Below are 20,399 nucleotides of genomic sequence, written 5' to 3'. Positions count from 1 at the left end.
AGTCCCAGTAAAACACACTGAGAGCAGTATTCAGTCCCAGTAAAACACGCTACGGGCAGTAATCAGTCCCAGTAAAACACGCTACGGGCAGTAATCAGTCCCAGTAAAACACGCTACGGGCAGTAATCAGTCCCAGTAAAACACACCGAGAGCAGTAATCAGTCCCAGTAAAACACACTGAGAGAAGTAATCAGTCCCAGTAAAACACGCTACGGGCAGTAATCAGTCCCAGTAAAACACCGAGAGCAGTAATCAGTCCCAGTAAAACATGCTACGGGCAGTAATCAGTCCCAGTAAAACACACTGAGGGCAGTAATCAGTCCCAGTAAAACACACTGAGGGCAGTAATCAGTCCCAGTAAAACACGCTACGGGCAGTAATCAGTCCCAGTAAAACACACCGAGAGCATAATCAGACCCAGTAAAACACGCTACAGGCAGTAATCAGTCCCAGTAAAACACACTGAGGGCAGTAATCAGTCCCAGTAAAACACGCTACGGGCAGTAATCAGTCCCAGTAAAACACACCGAGAGCATAATCAGACCCAGTAAAACACGCTACAGGCAGTAATCAGTCCCAGTAAAACACACTGAGAGAAGTAATCAGTCCCAGTAAAACACGCTACGGACAGTAATCAGTCCCAGTAAAACACACCGAGAGCAGTAATCAGTCCCAGTAAAACACGCTACGGGCAGTAATCAGTCCCAGTAAAACACACCGAGAGCAGTAAGCAGTCCCAGTAAAACACACCGAGAGCAGTAATCAGTCCCAGTAAAACACACTGAGAGCAGTAATCAGTCCCAGTAAAACACACCGAGAGCAGTAATCAGTCCCAGTAAAACACGCTACGGGCAGTAATCAGTCCCAGTAAAACACACCGAGAGCAGTAATCAGTCCCAGTAAAACACACCGAGAGCAGTAATCAGTCCCAGTAAAACACGCTACGGGCAGTAATCAGTCCCAGTAAAACACACCGAGAGCAGTAATCAGTCCCAGTAAAACACACTGAGAGCAGTAATCAGTCCCAGTAAAACACACCGAGAGCAGTAATCAGTCCCAGTAAAACACGCTACGGGCAGTAATCAGTCCCAGTAAAACACACCGAGAGCAGTAATCAGTCCCAGTAAAACATGCTATGGGCAGTAATCAGTCCCAGTAAAACACACCGAGAGCAGTAATCAGTCCCAGTAAAACACGCTACGGGCAGTAATCAGTCCCAGTAAAACACACCGAGAGCAGTAATCAGTCCCAGTAAAACACGCTACGGGCAGTAATCAGTCCCAGTAAAACACGCTACGGGCAGTAATCAGTCCCAGTAAAACACACCGAGAGCAGTAATCAGTCCCAGTAAAACACACCGAGAGCAGTAATCAGTCCCAGTAAAACACACCGAGAGCAGTAATCAGACCCAGTAAAACACACCGAGAGCAGTAATCAGTCCCAGTAAAACACACCGAGAGCAGTAATCAGACCCAGTAAAACACACCGAGAGCAGTAATCAGACCCAGTAAAACACACCGAGAGTAGTAATCAGTCCCAGTAAAACACACTGAGAGCAGTAATCAGACCCAGTAAAACACACCGAGAGCAGTAATCAGTCCCAGTAAAACACGCTACGGGCAGTAATCAGTCCCAGTAAAACACGCTACGGGCAGTAATCAGTCCCAGTAAAACACACAGAGAGCAGTAATCAGACCCAGTAAAACACACAGAGAGCAGTAATCAGTCCCAGTAAAACACGCTACGGGCAGTAATCAGTCCCAGTAAAACACACCGAGAGCAGTAATCAGTCCCAGTAAAACACACTGAGAGCAATAATCAGACCCAGTAAAACACGCTACGGGCAGTAATCAGTCCCAGTAAAACACACCGAGAGCAGTAATCAGTCCCAGTAAAACACACTACGGGCAGTAATCAGTCCCAGTAAAACACCGAGAGCAGTAATCAGTCCCAGTAAAACACACTACGGGCAGCGTGCCAGCTCTGTATAAAACAGTCGGTGTGCAGTACTGTATAAAACAATAACTGGTTCCCATGGCACAAAAGGTGGGCAATCAGCTGGAGATAGTCCTGCAACAGTCACACTTCCTGACTGAATAACGCAGCCATTTTATCAAAAATTCCATTCGATGTTTTTGCCAACCAGCGACACACTCGCGAAATAAAGGCTACGCGTTTCCTCGGGAGCTGCTCCTGCTCCGTTGCTGTAACCTCTTCCCTCTTCTATGTCTGAAGGACAATTTTGGAATTGACCTGGCGGCGGTGGAGGCCGCCACGAGGAAGCACGAGGCCATCGAGACGGACATCAACGCCTACAACGAGCGCGTGCAGGCCGTGGTGGCGGTGGCCAAGGAGCTGGAGGCCGAGCGGTACTACGACATCAAGCGCATCACGGTCCGCAAGGACAACGTCATCCGGCTGTGGGACTACCTGCGGGAGCTGCTGCACGCGCGGCGCGAGCGTCTGATGAGGAACCTCGAGCTGCAGAAGATGTTTCAGGAGATGCTGCACATCGTGGACTGGATGGAAGACATGAAGGTAGGCGGCATCAGAAAAGGGAAGGCTGAAGGGGGGCGTGACCCGATAGAGACCTTCAAGATTATGAAAGAGTAGATGTTTTGACTTGCAAGACCCAAACTACGGGCCATTAACATAAGGCGGTCACTAATCGGGCATTCAGGAGAAACTTCTTTACCCAGAGAGTGGTGAGAATGTAGAACTCGCTGCCACAGGCAGTGGTCGCGGCGAGTAGCGTAGGTGCATTTAAGGGGAAGCGCACGAGGGAGATAGGAATAGAATACGCTGATGGGGTGAGATGAAGTAGGGGTGGGAGGAGCCTTGCGTGCACCGGCACGGACCTGTTGGACCAAATGGCCTGATTCTGTGCTGCAAATACTTTACTGAGCTGTAATACCCTTTGCTGCAAATACTTTACTGAGCTGTAATACCCTTTGCAGCAGCCAGCAGTGTTGCTGCTCCAGAGCTTGCGAGGAGAATGCCGAGTGGGAGACGCGAAGGATCAGTGGGGTGGAGGGTGGGGAGCATGGAGGGAATAGAGCGCGGATCAGCCGCACAGTCAGAGAGAGGCTTTTGAAGGACGGAGGGAGGAGGTAATGAGGTGAAGCAGTTTAGGTTCCGGAGAGCAGGCGGTGCAGTGACTGAAGGGAGCGGTGGGGAGGAGAAAGCGGGGAACCAGTGGCATAGAAACATAGAAAATAGGTGCAGGATTGGCCATTCGGCCCATCGAGCCTGCACCACCATTCAATGAGTTCATGGCTGAACATGCAACTTCAGTACCCCATTCCTGCTTTCTCGCCATACCCCTTGATCCCCCTAGTAGTAAGGACTACATCTAAGCAATGGCTGGGATAGGTCAGGATTAGGTAGTGGAAGGATTTCAAAATGAAGATCTTTAAAGCATCGAGTGGAGGGGAGAAGGTGGGGGAGGGAGTGGGGTGGGAGTGGAGATCCTGTCTGAGGGCATTGGGAAAATCCGAGTCCAGTCACAATCCAGATTTACTCCAAAATTACGTACAATCTGCACCACTTATAGACCAACACAGTACTGGTGCTGGGGTTAATTTTCACCTTCACCACTTGGGCTGTAACCTGGCACAATACATCGTCCGTTCCTTATAGACTCTGTCCGCTTTTCGTTGCGTTGCAATGAAAATCAGGCGGGTTCCGTAAAGAGCGGCGAATCATGTCGACCAAGGTAGCAAAGTTGAAAATTTCCCCCAGCCCGTATATATTCCCCGCTATAGGGCGTGCAGTTGGAGTTCTGTATCCGGTTGAACAGTATAATTATAGCTTCCGCCTAACCAGTACTAGGCTGTGTGTGAAAACATTGTCAGCTGCGTTAACACTAAGGTGTGTGAGGTACTGGTGGTTACAGGTCTGTCTAGTGGTAATAGTGATGCACATAGTTTGAGGTGGTGAATTAGGTTCATGAACCTCATGAACTCGTCTAATCTGTACCACTTGCAGACTGGTGCCAATACCATTGAGTTTTGACAGTTTAATAAGTGTGGTTTTTCATATAATGTATGGGTACCAATACACTTAAGTACTGCTCCTAACTGCACTCGTCCGTGTTGATACTTGCAATGTTATCAAAGTGGTAGTGTTGCTGGTACCGTCAATGGAAATGACACAGCTACATTTAGACTTGAATATAGGGGGTATGATTTAATAAGTTTCAGATGATGCTGTGTGGTTGATAATGAAGAAGAAAGCTGTAGACTGCAGGAAGATATCAATGAACTGGTCAGGTGGGCAGAACAGTGACAAATGGATTTCAATCCAGAGAAGTGTGAGGTAATGCATTTGGGGAGGGAATACACATTAAATGGTAGGACACTGAGAGGTGTAGAGGAACAAAGGGACCTTGGAGTGCATGTCCATAGATCCCTGAAGGTTGCAGGAGAGGTAGATAAAGTGATTAAGAAGGCATACGGAATAGTTGCCTTTATTAGCCGAGGCATAGAATACAAGAGTAGGGAGGCTATGCTTGAATTGTATAAAACACTAGTTAGGCCACGGCTAGAGTACTGCGTGCAGTTCTGGTCACCACATTACAGGAAAGCTGTGATCGCACTGGAGAGGGTATAGGGGAGATTTACGAGGATGTTGCCAGGACTGGAGAATTTTCACGATGAGGAAAAATTGGATGGGCTGGGTTTGTTTTCTTTGGAACAGAGGAAGCTATGGGGAGACCTGATTGAGGTGTATAAAATGATGAGGGGCCTAGATAGAGTGGATAGGAAGGACCTGTTTCCCTTAGCGGACGGGTCAATAACCAGGGGAGTAGATTTAAAGTAATTGGGAGGAGGTTTCGAGGGGATTTGAGGGGAAATTTCTTCCCCCAGAGGGTGGTGGGGGTCTGGAACTCACTGCCTGAAAGGGTGGTGGAGGCAGAAACCTTCACCGCATTTAAAAAGTACTTGGATGTGCACTTGTAACCTTCAGGGCTACGGATCAAGAGCTGGAAAGTGGGATTAGGCTGGGTAGCTCTTTGTCGGCCAGAACAGACACGATGGGCCGAATGGCCTCCTTCCGTGCTGTAACTTTCTATGGTTCTATGATCTGCGAGTATGATCAGTCACCTCCACAGTGACCTTAAAGGAATGCGCGGCCCTATAACTGCGATGACCTCACGCCTGAACTTTGCATTTCAGAGCCGCCTGCAGTCGCAAGATTACGGCAAACACCTGCACGGCGTCGAGGACCTGCTGCAGACTCACACGCTGGTGGAGGCGGATATCGCAATCCAGGCAGAACGGGTCAAAAGCGTTAACGCCGGTGCTCAGAGATTCACCAGCAGCGAGGAAGGTATGGCCAGAGTGTGCTTTGTGTCTCACACTCCCCTGAGCGAGCGCGGTTTGTTGAGTGTGGTTAGACTTAGAATGTGGCAGTGGGACTCCTCTCGGCCTGTCTCGTCCTCTGGGCCACTGCACACGGCCTGCCCTTTGATCAAACTGGGATTCCCCTTTTCTTGCTCTCCTGCAAAAGAAAGACTTGCATTTATATGGGGTATGGAGAGAAAGCAGGAATGGGGTACTGAAGTTGCATGATCAGCCATGATCATTTTGAATGGTGGTGCAGGCTCGAAGGGCCGAATGGCCTACTCCTGCACCCATTTTCTGTGTTTCTATATAGCGCCTTTCACGACCACCGGACATATCAAAGCGCTTCACAGCCAATGAAGTACTTTTGAAGTGTAGTCACTGTTGTAATGTAGGAAATGCGGCAGCCAATTTGCACACAGCAAGCTCCCACAAACAGCAATATGATAATGACCAGATGATCTGTTTTAATGATGTTGGTTGAGGGATAAATATTGGTCCCAGAACACCGAGGATAACTCCCCTGCTCTTCTTCGAAATAGTGGCCGTGGAATTTAGCGACGTTGGTTGAGGGATAAATATTGGCCCCAGGACAATATTCTTAAATCCTCTAGTGCGAGTTGTGTCTCAGGGCAGCCTATCAGCTGTCCATAATGTCAGATAGGAAGGAGACTCATAAAACAGGGGGCTGAAGAGTGACTGAGCGACGCGGCTGCTAGGATTATCTGACTGTTCAGCAGAGAGCACTGCCTCATGACGGTTAGAGCAGGTGATTTTACTATTGCGCAGATCCACTCAGTAAACTGGAAGTTGCACAACCTCCGGGACATGTAGTACTGGGGCAGACAATAGCACTCTAGTGAATGTGTGCAAGGTTTGTCACAGTGTGCTCCACCACACCAGATCACTTGCTCTGCTGATGGGGAGGGCAGCCTGATGAGGCAGTGCTGTAGTGTACGCAAACTCCTCACAGTTGCAACTGCACTGCCACCAATTGTTCATTGAACATAAGAAATAGGAGCAGAAGGCCATACGGCCCCTCAAACCTGCTCCGCCGTTTGATACGATCATGACTGATCCGATCATGGACTCGGGTCCACTTCCCCGCCCGCTCCCCATAACCCCTTATCCCTTTATTGGTTAAGAAACTATCTATCACTGTCTTAAATTTATTCAATGTTCCGGCTTCCACAGCTCTCTGAGGCAGCGATTTCCACAGATTTACAACCCTCTGAGAGAAGAAATTCCTCCTCATCTCAGTTTTAAATGGGCGGCCCCTTATTCTAAGATTATGCCCCCTAGTCTGCCCATCAGTGGAAACATCCTCTCTGCATCCACCTTGTCAAGCCCCCTCAGAATCTTACACGTTTCAATAAGATCACCTCTCATTCTTCTTAATTTCAATGAGTAGAGGCCCAACCTCCTCAACCTTTGAGGAGACTGTAAATGGACAATCAGCAGCTAAAAAAAGGACTGGCATTAAATGGCACATGGACAGTGCTGTAGTGAGGTGGAAATGACATGCCACTAAGGAGAGGGTCCTAGATGGAAGGGTTTGGTGGGTACAAGGGATTGAGTACACTGGGCCTATATTCAAATTAGAGCTAGGCCATCCAGGAGTGAAATTAGTTTCCACTTTTAAACACAAGGGCAGTAAAAATCTGGAACTCTTAATCGTCCCCCACCTCCACCGCGCTCCCTCCCCCCCCCACCCAAAAGGCTGTGGAAGCTTTGGGGAAACTGAGCTTTCAAGACCGAAGTCGCTATGTTTTTTGTTGGGTATCGAGGGATGTGGGTGAAAGGCGGGTGGATGGAGTTACGTCGCAGATCAGCCACGATCTGATTGAATGGCGGAACAGGCCCGAGGGGCTGAATGGTCTCCTCCTGTTCCGAATAGCCCTCTATGTTTCCCTCTGAGAGGGTTGTAAATCTGTGGAATTCTCCCCAGAGAGCTGTGGAGGCTTGGTCATTGAATATATTTAAGGTGGGGGTAGACAGAACTTTGAGCGATAAGGGAGTCAAAGGTTATGGGGAGCGGGCAAGGAAGTGGAGTTGAGGCCAGGATCGGATCAGCCATGATCTTATTGAATGACGGAGCAGGCTCGATGGGCCAAATGGCCGATTCCTACACCTATTTCTTATGTTTTACTTTTTTTGTACCATTTTGCCCAGCTCACACTCTAAGTCAATGAAAAGATGTGTCGTACGATGAGGCATTTAAGTGGCGTCTAAAATAGTAAACTCTCTGTGTTTTCCTGCCAGGTTACAAACCATGCGATCCTCAGATCGTCCGCGACCGCATCACACACCTGGACCTTTGCTACCAGGAGCTGTGCGAGCTCGCGGCGGAGCGGCGGGCCAAGCTCGAGGAGTCCCGGCGCCTCTGGAAGTTCTTCTGGGAGATGGGCGAGGAGGAGTCGTGGATCCGGGAGAAGGAGCAGATTATGTCGTCGGAGGACTACGGCCGGGACCTGACCGGCGTCATGCTGCTCATCAGCAAGCACAACTCGTTCAAGGACGAGATGAGTGGCCGCGGTGGCCCCCTACAGCAGACGATCCGGGCGGGCGAGGGCCTGATCGACGAGGGCCACTTCGGAGCCAGTGAAGTCCAGGAGAAGATCGAGGACATCCGGGGGCTGTGGGCCCACCTGGAGGAGCTGGCAGCCCAGCGGGAGCAGCGGCTGCACGAGGTCTCCAACCTCTACCAGTTCCAGGCCGACGCCAACGACATCGAGGCCTGGATCCTCGACACGCTGCGCATCGCCTCCAGCGGCGACGTGGGCCACGACCAGTACTCCACGCAGACGCTGGCCAAGAAGCACAAGGACGTGGAGGAGGAGATCCACAACCACCGGGCCACCATCGACGCCCTGCACGAGCAGGCCCAAGGCCTGCCGGCTGACTTTGCCCGCTCTCCCGAGGTGGACGGCAGGCTGCCTGCCATCGAGCAGCGCTACGAGGAGCTGGTGGCCCTGGCACAGCAGCGGAAGCAGACGCTGCAGGACGCACTGGCGCTCTACAAGATGTTCAGTGAGGCGGACGCCTGCACGCTGTGGATCGATGAGAAGGAGCAGTGGCTGAATGCCATGGCCATCCCGGAGAAACTGGAGGACTTGGAGGTTGTCCAGCACAGGTACGGCAGCCGAAGTCGATCTCTTTTTGAAACAAAGTAAATGAATTGGGTGAACTCTTGAGTACGAGAGTGGTTCACCTACGGGCTCTTTTCACCTCCGCAAGGCACTGACTCTCATTTCGTACTCATTTGTGCGCTGCCTAGGACTTCTTGCTGGGGGAGTGGTCAGGTATGGGAACTACGGATGGTTATTCCGCCCCCCCCCCCCCCCCCCCCCCTGCCTCCCTTGTCACTTGCAACTACCAGATAGGTTATCTCGGAGCAGACTGGAGATTGATTCTGTGCCCTCCTCAATCTGCGTGGATCAGTGGGCGGTTCTTTTAAGACAACGAAATGTTCTTGTCTGGTGGCTAAGCCCCTGGCTCTGGTCACTGGCCTATGCGTATTCGGTGTTTTTATATTATATATTTAATTGAATACATTTATGGTAGAGATAGACAGATTTTTGAACAATAGGGGAGTCGCGGGTTATGAGGAGCGGGCAGGGAAGCGGAGCTGAGGCCAAGATCAGATCAGCCATAATCTTATTGAATGGCGGAGCAGGCTCGAGGGGCCGTATGGCCGACTCCTGCTCCTATTTCATGTTATGTTTTGATGTCCTGCGGATACGCTAAGCTGCTATATACTATACTAGGCCTAAGCTCTGGAATTCCCTCCCTAAACCTCTCCGACTCTCCTTCTTTAAGACATTCCTTAAACCTCCCTCTTTGACCAACCTGCCCAATAACTCCTTGTGTGGCTCGGTGTCAAATTGCTTTAGATTTACGCTCCTGTGAAGCGCCTTGCGACGATAAAGGTGCTGTACAGACACAAGTTGTTATATATAATGCAGGTGACTCTTACGCACTGAAGTTGATTAAACTTATGTAATTTGCTTCACGATTAGGTTTGAAACACTCGAGCCAGAGATGAACAGCCAAGCCTCTCGTATCACAGCTGTCAACGAAGTTGCCAGTCAGTTACTAAGCACCGAGCACCGCAACAAAGACGAGGTGACTGGCATGAAAGACCAGCTTAACAGCAGGTGAGCCCAACCCAATAATGCAGAGGCTGCTCACAGTGTAACCCTCTGAACAAGGACAGCTGAACTGCCAACGGGAACCAACAGCAAGAGGATTTCTTTATCAACTTTCACCCAAGTTACCTGTCCATGTGAATGTGAATGGACACACATTGTTTCCTGTTGTTTATCTGGTTACTTTTCTTAAATTTCCATCTTTTGTCTGAATTCAGCCACCTGTTCACTATTTGCTGATTTACCTCCACTTCTCTCCTGCTCACTTCACCCTTTTGTAACGTGCTACAATTTAAACCCTCGCTTGGGTTTCTCAATGAAAATAGCAATTTTAAAAGCCAGTGAAATGCCTGAGGGAAGTCAGTGTTTGCAGTGGGTACTCAGGAGTGGCGGCAGTGTTTAAAGGAGGTCTCTGGCAGTGTGTCAGTATTGACAGGGGGTCCCTCGGAGTGTGTCAGTATTTACAGGGGGTCCCCGGGAGTGTGTCAGTATTTACAGGGGGTCCCCGGGAGTGTGTCAGTATTTACAGGGGGTCCTCGGGAGTGTGTCAGTATTTACAGGGGGTCCCTCAGAGTGTGTCAGTATTTACAGGGGGTCCCCGGGAGTGTGTCAGTATTTACAGGGGGTCGCTGGCAGTGTGTCTGTATTTACAGGGGGTCCCTCGGAGTGTGTCAGCATTTACAGGGGGTCCCTCGGAGTGTGTCAGTATTTACAGGGGGTCCCCAGGAGTGTGTCAGTATTTACAGGGGGTCGCTGGCAGTGTGCCAGTATTGACGGGGGTCCCTCGGAGTGTGTCAGTATTTACAGTGGGTCCCGGGGGGAGTGTGTCAGTATTTAAAGGATGGTCCCCGGGAGTGTGTCAGTATTTATAGGGGGTCCCCAGGAGTGTGTCAGTATTTACAGGGGGACCCTGGGTGTGTGTCAATATTTACAGGGGGACCCCGGGTGTGTGTCAGTATTTACAGGGGGTCCCCGGGAGTGTGTCAGTATTTACAGTGGGTCCCAGGGAGTGTGTCAGTATTTATAGGGGGTCCCCAGGAGTGTGTCAGTATTTACAGGGGGACCCCGGGTGTGTGTCAATATTTACAGGGGGTCCTCAAGTGTGTTAATTTTTGGAAATTGCGTTCTTGGCGGGCAACCACGCGTATTGAGAGAGCGCAGGTATGCCACCCCCAATTCTCCGACCATTGACGTGCACTCCTGGCGGACAAAGGCTTCACATGGAGAAAACACATTCGTGCAGTCGATCCGCTAGCGCTAATCCTAAATTTATGCCCCAATTCACCACATTACCGGAAAGATGTGATTGCACTAGAGAGGGTAAAGAGAAGATGTACGAGGATGTTACCTGGACTGGAGAATTTTAGCTATGAGAAAAGATTGGAAAGACTGGGTTTGTTTTCCTTAGGACAGAAGAGCTTATTGAGGTGTATAAAATTATGAGGGGCCGAGATAGAGTGGATAGGATGGACGTATTTCCCTTAGCAGAGGGGTCAACAACCAGGGGACATAGATTTAAAGTAATTGGGGGGAGTTTAGAGGAGATCTGAGGGGAAATTTCTTCACCCAGAGGGTGATGGGGGTCTGGAACTCACTGCCTGAATGCGTGGTAGAGGCAGAAACCCTCACAGCATTTAACAGTACTTGGATATGCACTTGAAGTGCCGTAACCTACAGGGCTACGGACCAAGAGCTGGAAAGTGGGATTCGGCTGGATAGCTCTTGGTTGGCCGGCACAGACATGGTAGACCGAAATGGCTGTAAATTTCTATGATTCCATGAAACAAACTTTGATCGTTTGCTAATTTACCTGTTTCAGCTGGGATCAGTTCCGTGGCCTCGCGGACGAGAAGAAGGAAGCACTCAGCTCGGCCCTCAGCATTCAGAATTACCACCTCGAGTGCAACGAGACCAAGTCGTGGATCAAAGAGAAGACCAAAGTCATCGAGTCGACCCAGAGTCTGGGCAACGACCTGGCCGGGGTCATGGCCCTTCAGCGCAAGCTGACCGGCATGGAGCGGGACCTGGAGGCCATCCAGGGCAAGCTGGACGACCTGCAGAAAGAAGCGGAGAAGCTGGCCTCCGAACACCCGGAGCAGGCGGAGGCCATCCTGGCCCGGCTGTCGGAAATCAACGGCGTGTGGGAGGACCTGAAGGACACCCTGAAGAGGCGCGAGGAGTCGCTGGGGGAGGCCAGCAAGCTTCAGGGGTTCCTGCGGGACCTGGACGACTTCCAGTCGTGGCTGTCCCGCACGCAGACCGCCATCGCCTCGGAGGACATGGCCACCTCGCTGCCCGACGCCGAGAAGCTGCTGGCCCACCACGAGAACATCAAGAACGAGATCGACAACTACAAGAACGACTACGAGCGGATGCGCAACGTCGGGGAGGAGGTGACGCTGGACCAGACCGACGCCCAGTACATGTTCCTGCGCCAGCGGCTGCAGGCTCTCGACACGGGCTGGAACGAGCTGAGCCAAATGTGGGAGAACAGGCACAACCTTCTGGCGCAGGTGTACGGCTACCAGATCTTCCTGCGCGACGTCAAGCAGGCGGAAGGGTTCCTCAACAATCAGGTACAGTGGTGATTTCAGAGACCCTGCAGCCACAGAGCCGGGGCATGTTATTGGTTGAATAATACAGGCAACTCTCGATTATCTGAGTCTCTTGGGGATTGGGCTATTCCGGGTAAACGATTTTTCTGTTAGGGTGAGTCTACACTTTAAAGTTAAACTTTAATGAATAAATACAATTGTTACGGCAAGTTTACATTTATAAGTTAAAACTTTAATGACTCAACACAATCAGCTACAAACAGTAACAAAAGATGGACATTGCCAGCATGCATGTACAGGTTCTGTGCCTGGAACCAGTGCCGGCTCTGCCCCTGCTCCCAACGTCAGCGGCGGCCGCGAGAGACAGCGGCTGCAGCAGTACGCACACACACACACACACACACACACACACACACACCAGCAAAGCAAGGGCAGAGGAGGGTGATTTTTACTGTGAGTGAGAGAGAGAATGTGCGAGTGTGAGAGAGAGAGAATAAGCAAATACAAATGTGCACAGTGTTTGGAAGGAGATTTTTCCAAATTATTTGGAGCTGTCTTTTCACTTGTTCGCAACAGAATTTTAAATCCTGTTACAACGGTTTCCCGTTGGATCCATGTACGGGTAATCGAGAGTTGCCTGTACGTAAACCAGGAGAAACCGTTTCCACCGGCAGGACAGTCGGTGACCAGAGGACACAGATTTAAGATCATTTGTAAAAAATGCCGTGGTGTAGGGGGCTGGATGAGGAGTAATGATTTTACGCAGCGAGTTATTATGATCTGAAACGCGCTGCCCGAAAGGGCGGTGGAAGCAGAGTCAATGGTAACTTTCAAAAGGAAGGCTGATTCAGCGATTGGCGTATTTTAGTGTGTTTATGGATAAACGGGAATAGGCCAAAAAGCCCACCTCACCTGAATTTAACTCGCAGACAGTGGGAAATGGTGCTCTTCAGAGCTTACAACAGATTTTTAACAGTGACTGTCGAAAGGGAATTGGAAATGTACTTAAATAGCAAAGAGCTGGCAGGGCCGTGGGGAAAGAACAGGGGGAGTGGGATTAATTGGATCGCTCTTTCACAGAGTCAGCACAGGCACAATGGGCCCAATGGCCTCCTCTGCTGTATGATAATTAATATCTATCAGGTTCCATCCCCAATTGGTGCTGAGTTAGCAGATAGCGACTGGGTCAGTGGTATGGGGGTGGTACAGTTGGTCTCTGCACCAGGCTTAGGGAGAAGTAAAATTGCCGAGAGCTTCTGCTGCTGATCACTATCCACCGAGAATTTTAGCTACCATGAACGATTGGATAGAATCAGAGAAATTTACAGCACGGAAGAATGCCATTTCGGCCCATTGTGTCCGCGCCGGCCGACAAAGAGCTATCCAGCCTAATCCCACTTTCCAGCTCTTGGTCCGTTGCCCTGCAGGTTACGACACTTCAGGTGCACATCCAAATACTTTTTAAATGTGGTGAGGGTTTCTGCCTCTACCACCCTTTCAGGCAGTGAATTCCCCACCACCCTCTGGGTGAAGACATTTCCCCTCAAATCCCCTCTAAACCTCCCCCCAATTACTTTATAGGCTGGGGTTGTTTTCTTTGGAACAGAGGAGGCTGAGGGGAGATTTAATTGAGGTACATAAAATAATGAGTGGCCCAGATAGAGTGGATAGGAAGGACCTATTTCCCTTAGCAGAGAGGTCAATAACCAGGGACGTAGACTGAAAGTAACTGGGGGGAGGTTTAGAGGGGATTTGGGGGGAAATATTTTCACCCAGAGGGTGGTGGGGGGTTTGGGACTCACTGCCTGAAAGGATGGTAGAGGCAGAAACCCATATCGCATTTAAAATGTACTTGGATGTGCGTTTGAAGTGCCGTAACCTGCAGGGCTGGAAAGTGGGTAGTGTTTTTTCGGCTGGCGCAGAAACGATGGGCCGAATGGCCTCCTTCTATGCCGTAGATTTCTATGATTCTGTGGGGCTGAAATTCAGGGTCCGTATAAGGCCCGTTACCGCGGCGGAATCGAGTGGCCGCCATGTTCCACTCCATTGGCCGCCCCGACCCAAATTCAGCTCAGGGACTTTTCGTCCTGTGCCCACTTCCGCCCCCGCTGCTGCTGTGCGCTGCCGCTATCCTGTACCTCCATTTTAATCCACCCCAATTTTGCTGAATAAAATCCACGAGCGGCTGAACGGTACCCCCGACAGCTTTCTCTGTCGGTGCACCTTGTCTGCTCTCTCTCTCTGCCCTGGCGGTGCGGTGGCCATTAAAAGCGAGGGCTGAATGCCGTGGCTGCCACGTTATTTTTTTTTGTCGGCTGGACAATTGTTCCCCCAGGTTCGGCCGGGCCACCAACAGGACTATTGAAACCCCTCTTGGGTGGCAGGCCACTGGCCCGGCCGAAACCCTCCCTGGTAGCCCAGTGGCCAAAACGAAAAAAATCTCCAATTCTCTCTCCTTTAACGGAGGGGACAGCGTGTGGTGACACACACGTGCTGTGACGTCACCACTGCCCCGCCGGACTCGATCCTGCCCCAATTCCCGCCCCTCAGCATGACTTACCGCTCCCCTTTATGACCGACTTCCGGTCCAGTGTGTAAAAAAAAAAAATCTTGGGTCCTGAAAATCGATCGGGCGGCCGCCTCATCGCTCCCAGCTGTCAAAAATCATAGGTGGGCCAGCTTTCTGACGTGCCTGAATTTCGTCCCCCGTGACTCCTGCTGACACTGTGCCAGGTACGGACAGCAGCTGCTGTGATTCCCCACGGGCACATGAATAATGGGAGTGGTACAGGAGGCCTGAGGGTAGAATCGTAACACCAGGATGGAGAAACGAATGGGCAGTTCCGACCGCGCCGTTGCTTACGATCTGTTTCTCTTTTATTCCAGGAGTACATGCTTTCGCACACCGAGATGCCTGGCACCCTGGAGATGGCCGAGGCTGCCATCAAGAAGCACGAGGACATTGAGACCACCATGGACGCCAACGAGGAGAAGATCAATGGCGTGGTGGACTCGGGCATGAAGCTCATGAGCGAGGGCAACGTTCACGCCGACAAAATCCAGGAGAAAGTGGACTCCATCGATGAACGGTTGGTCTGTCCCCCATTCCTTCCCGGCCGAATTCTCCCCAGGCTCTGCACGTCGGAAAACCGTGGGTGATGCAAAAAGGCCACCCGCTCCCTGCGAGTACTGGCAGTGATGCAAAAATTCCGCCCCCGTGTCTTAGCGCAAAACGTTAAAAGATTTGAATTACTGTCCCCCGCTGCTTGTAGCAACTGCAATTCTGGGGGGGCCTGGAGTGCCAGAAAAAGTTAGGATTTTTGCTCTTAGCTGTGTGCGAAGCGCTCTTAACCAGGAGATCTTGGTTTTCTTACCCTGCACCCAGCGTAAAATGCACACCCCGCAAGTGACGACACTCCAAAAGTACTTCATTGGCTGTAAAAACGCTTTGAGACGGTCCGGTAGTTGTGAAAGATGCTATATAATTGCAAGTCTTTTCCTGACTGGAATTTTGCTGCCGCAGAAAGCTGCTATTTCTATCTTCACGCAGCTTGCTGCTTTGAAGGAAAAATTCACGATGTGAATTTGATTAGAGACACGATTAAAGAGTTATACATCTGTAAATCTATTCTTATTAGTCAAGATGTTTTTTTCCAGATTACTTTGAATAGTAAGTATTTGCCCAAGGTGTTCTTTCTCCGCTAGTCGTCGGCTTGGAAAATTGTGACTGCCCTTTGTTCTGCTGATTTTCTGCCTGTTGGTGCCACCGTCGATTCGAGTTTTAAATTTTGTCTTCAAATCTTCCGATTTCAGGCACAGAAGGAATCGCAAAAATGCCAGCGACCTCGCCAGTCGGCTCAAGGACAACCTGGAGCTGCAGAAATTCCTTCAGGATTGCCAGGAGGTAACTTTCCTTTCAGTCAATTGGGGTATGCCGGCCTGGGCACTCTGGAGTTTGAATTGCGGATTACGGGATGAGCGTATTTTAATGTCTTTTATGAATGAACAGGAGTGGGCCAAATCACCCGAACCTATCTCGCAAACATTACAGATGGCGCTCTTCAGAACTTGCAGCACATTCAGTCGTAACTTTCAAAATTGAACACATACAGGTGCAAATGTCCCGAATCCAGAACTCCGAAAACCGGAATTGTTCGCAAACCGGACATTTTTGAGGCAAAATCCAAAATCCGGCACGGATTTGGGCGAGGATTCCAGATTTCAGGCAAAATCAAGTCTGAAAGCCGTATTCCTTGTCTGAATCCGCGCTGGATTTTTGGTTTTGACGGATTTCGTACCTCGCCGCTCAAAACCCGGTACGGATTCAGTCGAGGATTCCGGATTTCAGACTGTTGATTGTCTTGTCTGAAATCTGGACGAAGCCAACAACCGGAACGGACTCGGTCCTGAGGATTCCGGATTTTGGATGCTTTCAGTGCTTAAAAAGGGAAAAAAATGCTGGGCTGTGGGGAAAGAGCTGGGGGAGAGGGACTAATTGGATAGCTCATTCAGGGAGTCGACACAGGCACGATGGGCAGAATGGCCTCCTTCTGTGCCGTGCGATCCTATACTGAAGTTAGCCAGGTGCACGGGACAGACATGTGGTACAAGACACTGAGCATAAAACGCTCCTAGTCCGGCACTAAACAGCAGGGGCACAGCTACGGCTGCTGTAGTGAGGTGCAACTGCCATGTTCTCAACTTGCAGTCAGCCCGTGGGCTTCACTGAAAGTCAAGCGTTCCTCACGAACATGGACGGCACATAGAAACATAGAAAATAGGTGCAGGAGTAGGCCATTCGGCCCTTGAAGCCTGCACCACCATTCAATATGATCATGGCTGATCATGCAACTTCAGTAACCCATTCCTGCTTTCTCTCCATACCCTATGATCCCTTTAGCCGTAAGGGCCACATCTAATTCCCTTTTGAATATATCTAACGAACTAGCCTCAACTACTTTCTGTGGTAGAGAATTCCACAGGTTCACAATTCTCTGAGTGAAGAAGTTTCTCCTCATCTCGGTCCTAAATGGCTTACACCTTATCCTTAGACTGTGACCCCTGGTTCTGGACTTCCCAAGAATTTTATATGTTTCTATGAGATCCCCTCTCATTCTTCTAAATTCCAGTGAATATAAGCCTAGTCGATCCAGTCTTTCTTCATATGTCAGTCCTGCCATCATTGGATGATAACTGATCCAGTGCAGCGTCCTACAACAAGCTCCCCGGGTCATTTCTATCCTTCATACACTCGCTAGATTTTCTGCCTGAGTGTCACAATTCCACCAAGGAGAGCACGCAGACTGCGAAAGTGTCAATTTCAGTTCAAGAGTAATCAAAAATCATCTTATTCATGACAACGAGAGTTGCCCTTGTGCATCTCCTGGTGGCCCTTTTTAGAACAGCACTGACAGATTCCTGGGAAGTCTTGAGGAAGCATTTATAAATATTTAAATGTTCTGGTCTGTGTAAAAATCTTACACTTCAGACGAGCCTGTTCATCGATGCACATTAAAAAAGTGAGTCAGTGTGCGTAGGCCTGATGCAGTACGCACTGAGCACAAAACTTTCTTCGTCTGGAAATAATGCACTGCTGTATTGAGGTGGAAATGGCGTGCTATTAAGGAGAGGGCCCCAGATGGAAGAGTTTGGTGGCTAAAAGGGATTGAGTAGATTGGGCCTATACGCTCGAGTTTAGAAGACTGAGAGGTAATCTCATTGAAACGTATAAGATTCTGAGTTGCATTGACAGGGTGGATGTTGAGAAGCTGTTTTCCCATCCTGGCAGAGAGTCTAGAACCAGGGGTCACAGTCTCAGGATAAGGGGTCGGCCATTGAGGACTGAGATGAGGAGGGATTTCTTCACTCAGAGGGTTGTGAATCTTTGGGGCTGCGGTTGTTGAGTATATTCAAGGCTGAGATCGATAGATTTTTAGACTCTAGGGGAATGGGAATCGGGCGGGAAAGTGGAGTTGAGGTCGATGATCAGCCATGATCTTATTGAATGGCGGAGCTGGCTTGAGGGGCCGTAGGGCCTACTCCTGTTCCTATGTCTTCTGTTCTTAAGGGCAGCCAGCACTAGTGGAGCGGTGGGGGGTTGGGAGGGGGTGGGGTATACCATGAGGACCAGGGTTTCAGTAAAATCATGGAGGGTGTGCGAAACTTTCATATCACGTCCGTTTCAACTATGAAAATCGCCCAGCAGTTGAATTATATATTGTATCTGGAGAGAGGGTTCTGAGCTGTATGACACTAGAGTGAAGTATAGGTGGCTACAGGTTGGTCACTGACAGTAAGATGGGGTGATGGATTGAAAGCATCACACAGTAAGTGTATTGGCACAGCATTCAAGCGGATTAACTTCAGTGCAATTTTCCTAAAGCGTAGCAATATGCTTTATAAATGAGTCTAAAGACCACACATGGTTTATGGCCACTGACCTCTGCTGCCCACCCCTGGTTCTGGATTTAATTCATAAGACCGACAAATCCTTCGAGAATACCAACCATGCTGCCATTTGTTAATCAAAGTATCGACTTAATGGCACAATTGTAAAGAGTGTGCAGGGACAGAGGGACCCCTGGGTTCATGTGCAGATCTATGAAGGTGGTAGGACATACTGAGAGAGTAGTTAGCAAAGCATATGAGATCTTGGGCTTCATAAATAAAGGTATTGAGTACAAAAGCAGGGAAGTTATGCTAATTCTTTATAAAGCTCTGGTTAGGCCACAACAAAGTATTGCGTCCCATTCTGGTCACCACTCTTACAAAGTCTTCACAGCACAGAGACAGGCCATTCGGGCCCACCGCTCCGTGCCGGGGTTTATGTTCCACACGAGCCTCCTCCCACCCCTCTTCATCTCACCCCATCGCCCATCCTTCTATTCCTTTCTCCCTCACGTGTTTACCCAGATTCCCCTTAAATGCAACTATACTATTCACCTCAATCTCTCCCTGTGGCAGCAAGTTCCACATTCTCACCGCTCTCTAGGTAAAGAAGTTTCTCCTGAATTCCCCATTGGGTTTATCAGTGACTGTCTTATATTGATGGCCCCGAGTTCTAGTCTCCCCCACAAGTGGAAACATCTTCTTTACGTCAAACCCTTTCATAATTTTAAAGACCTCCATCAGGTCACCCCTCAACCTTCCATTTTCAAGAGTAAAAGAGACCTAGCCTGTTCAATCTTTCCTGATAGGTAATCAATTCTGGTAATCTTCAAATTAGAGCTAGGCCTTTCAGGAGTAAAATCAGGAACCACTTTTAAACACCGACCCATACACTGTGCCCAGAATAGCTACAGGTCAAACCTGTCGGTGCAGCCCTGTCAGCAGCGGTAAGTAAGAAAATCTGCAAAAAAAAAAGGTAAGTTAAAGTTTTTATTCTTTCATTTTTTTTCAGTGATTCAATAGATAAGGAGGATCTTGTAAATGTTTTTGCAATGTTATTTGGAATTTTTTGTTTGTTTCCCCCCCCCCCCCAAGGCCTCTCTTGCAGCGCTCCCTGCCCCGGACTAAAGTTGGCGAAGCTTGCGGTTTGCGCCGCGAATCATCGTGCAACGCCTCCTTTACCGATGGACGTAAAGGCCGAAAGTTAGGCCTAAAAGCGGTCGCGTAATTTTGGCATAAAACTACTGTTTTCACCGAAAATCTAGAAATTTGGAACTCTTTCCCCGCCCCCCCTCCCGCCTCCAAAAGGCTGTGGATGCTTTGGGAAAATAGAGCTTTCAAGACCAAAGTCGCCATATTTGTGTTGGGTATTGAGCAATGGCGGGTTGATGGAATTGCGGTGCTGATCAGCCGCGATCTGATTGAATGGTTGAGCAGGCTCAAGGGGCTGAATGGTCTCCTCCTGCTCCGAACGGTCCCGTGTTTTAACTTTTTTTGTACCGTTTTGCCTCAGCTCACGCTCTGGATCAATGAAAAGATGTTGACAGCCCAGGATATGTCGTACGATGAGGCTCGCAATCTTCACACAAAATGGCAGAAGCACCAGGCCTTCATGGCAGAGCTCGCCTCCAATAAAGACTGGCTGGATAAGATAGACAAGGTAACCACGTCTGAGGGAGGCGAATGTTCTCCAAGGATGCCTCGCTTGTTTTCCATAAATACATGTAAAAATAATGGTACTGGAGATGATTTATCCAAGATCATACATCATCCTTATCTGCTCAGGCAGGGAACATTGTTAGTTTTTTTTTTAAGGCGACTTACACTGTGAAGAGATAGAAACAGCAGATCAGATACAGGTACGTCGCCTCAAATCCGGCTGTCCGAAAATCGGACATTTTTGAAATAATTCCCATTTGATATTCAGTAAAATAAAATCCGGAATTATTGTCCAAAAACCGGAG

General features: G+C 49.5%; 1 protein-coding gene across 4 annotated transcripts in view; it reads left to right on the top strand.

Annotated features, from left to right (window-relative positions):
- The window catches only part of sptbn2 (spectrin, beta, non-erythrocytic 2), a 376,681-nt gene that overhangs the window by 298,872 nt on the left and 57,410 nt on the right, over positions 1–20,399 (top strand). For all 4 annotated transcript variants that reach the window (XM_070868170.1, XM_070868166.1, XM_070868167.1 and 1 more), the window contains 8 exons: positions 2,236–2,538; positions 5,178–5,331; positions 7,608–8,478; positions 9,365–9,502; positions 11,313–12,069; positions 14,935–15,137; positions 15,862–15,952; positions 19,949–20,095. In XM_070868170.1, coding sequence (XP_070724271.1) covers positions 2,236–2,538; positions 5,178–5,331; positions 7,608–8,478; positions 9,365–9,502; positions 11,313–12,069; positions 14,935–15,137; positions 15,862–15,952; positions 19,949–20,095 — 2,664 coding nt within the window. The remainder of the gene's footprint in view (positions 1–2,235; positions 2,539–5,177; positions 5,332–7,607; positions 8,479–9,364; positions 9,503–11,312; positions 12,070–14,934; positions 15,138–15,861; positions 15,953–19,948; positions 20,096–20,399) is intronic.

Source organism: Pristiophorus japonicus, chromosome 27 (assembly GCF_044704955.1).
Source record: "Pristiophorus japonicus isolate sPriJap1 chromosome 27, sPriJap1.hap1, whole genome shotgun sequence".
Classification (NCBI taxonomy): domain Eukaryota; kingdom Metazoa; phylum Chordata; class Chondrichthyes; family Pristiophoridae; genus Pristiophorus; species Pristiophorus japonicus.
This window is presented reverse-complemented; position numbering and strand designations above follow the sequence as displayed.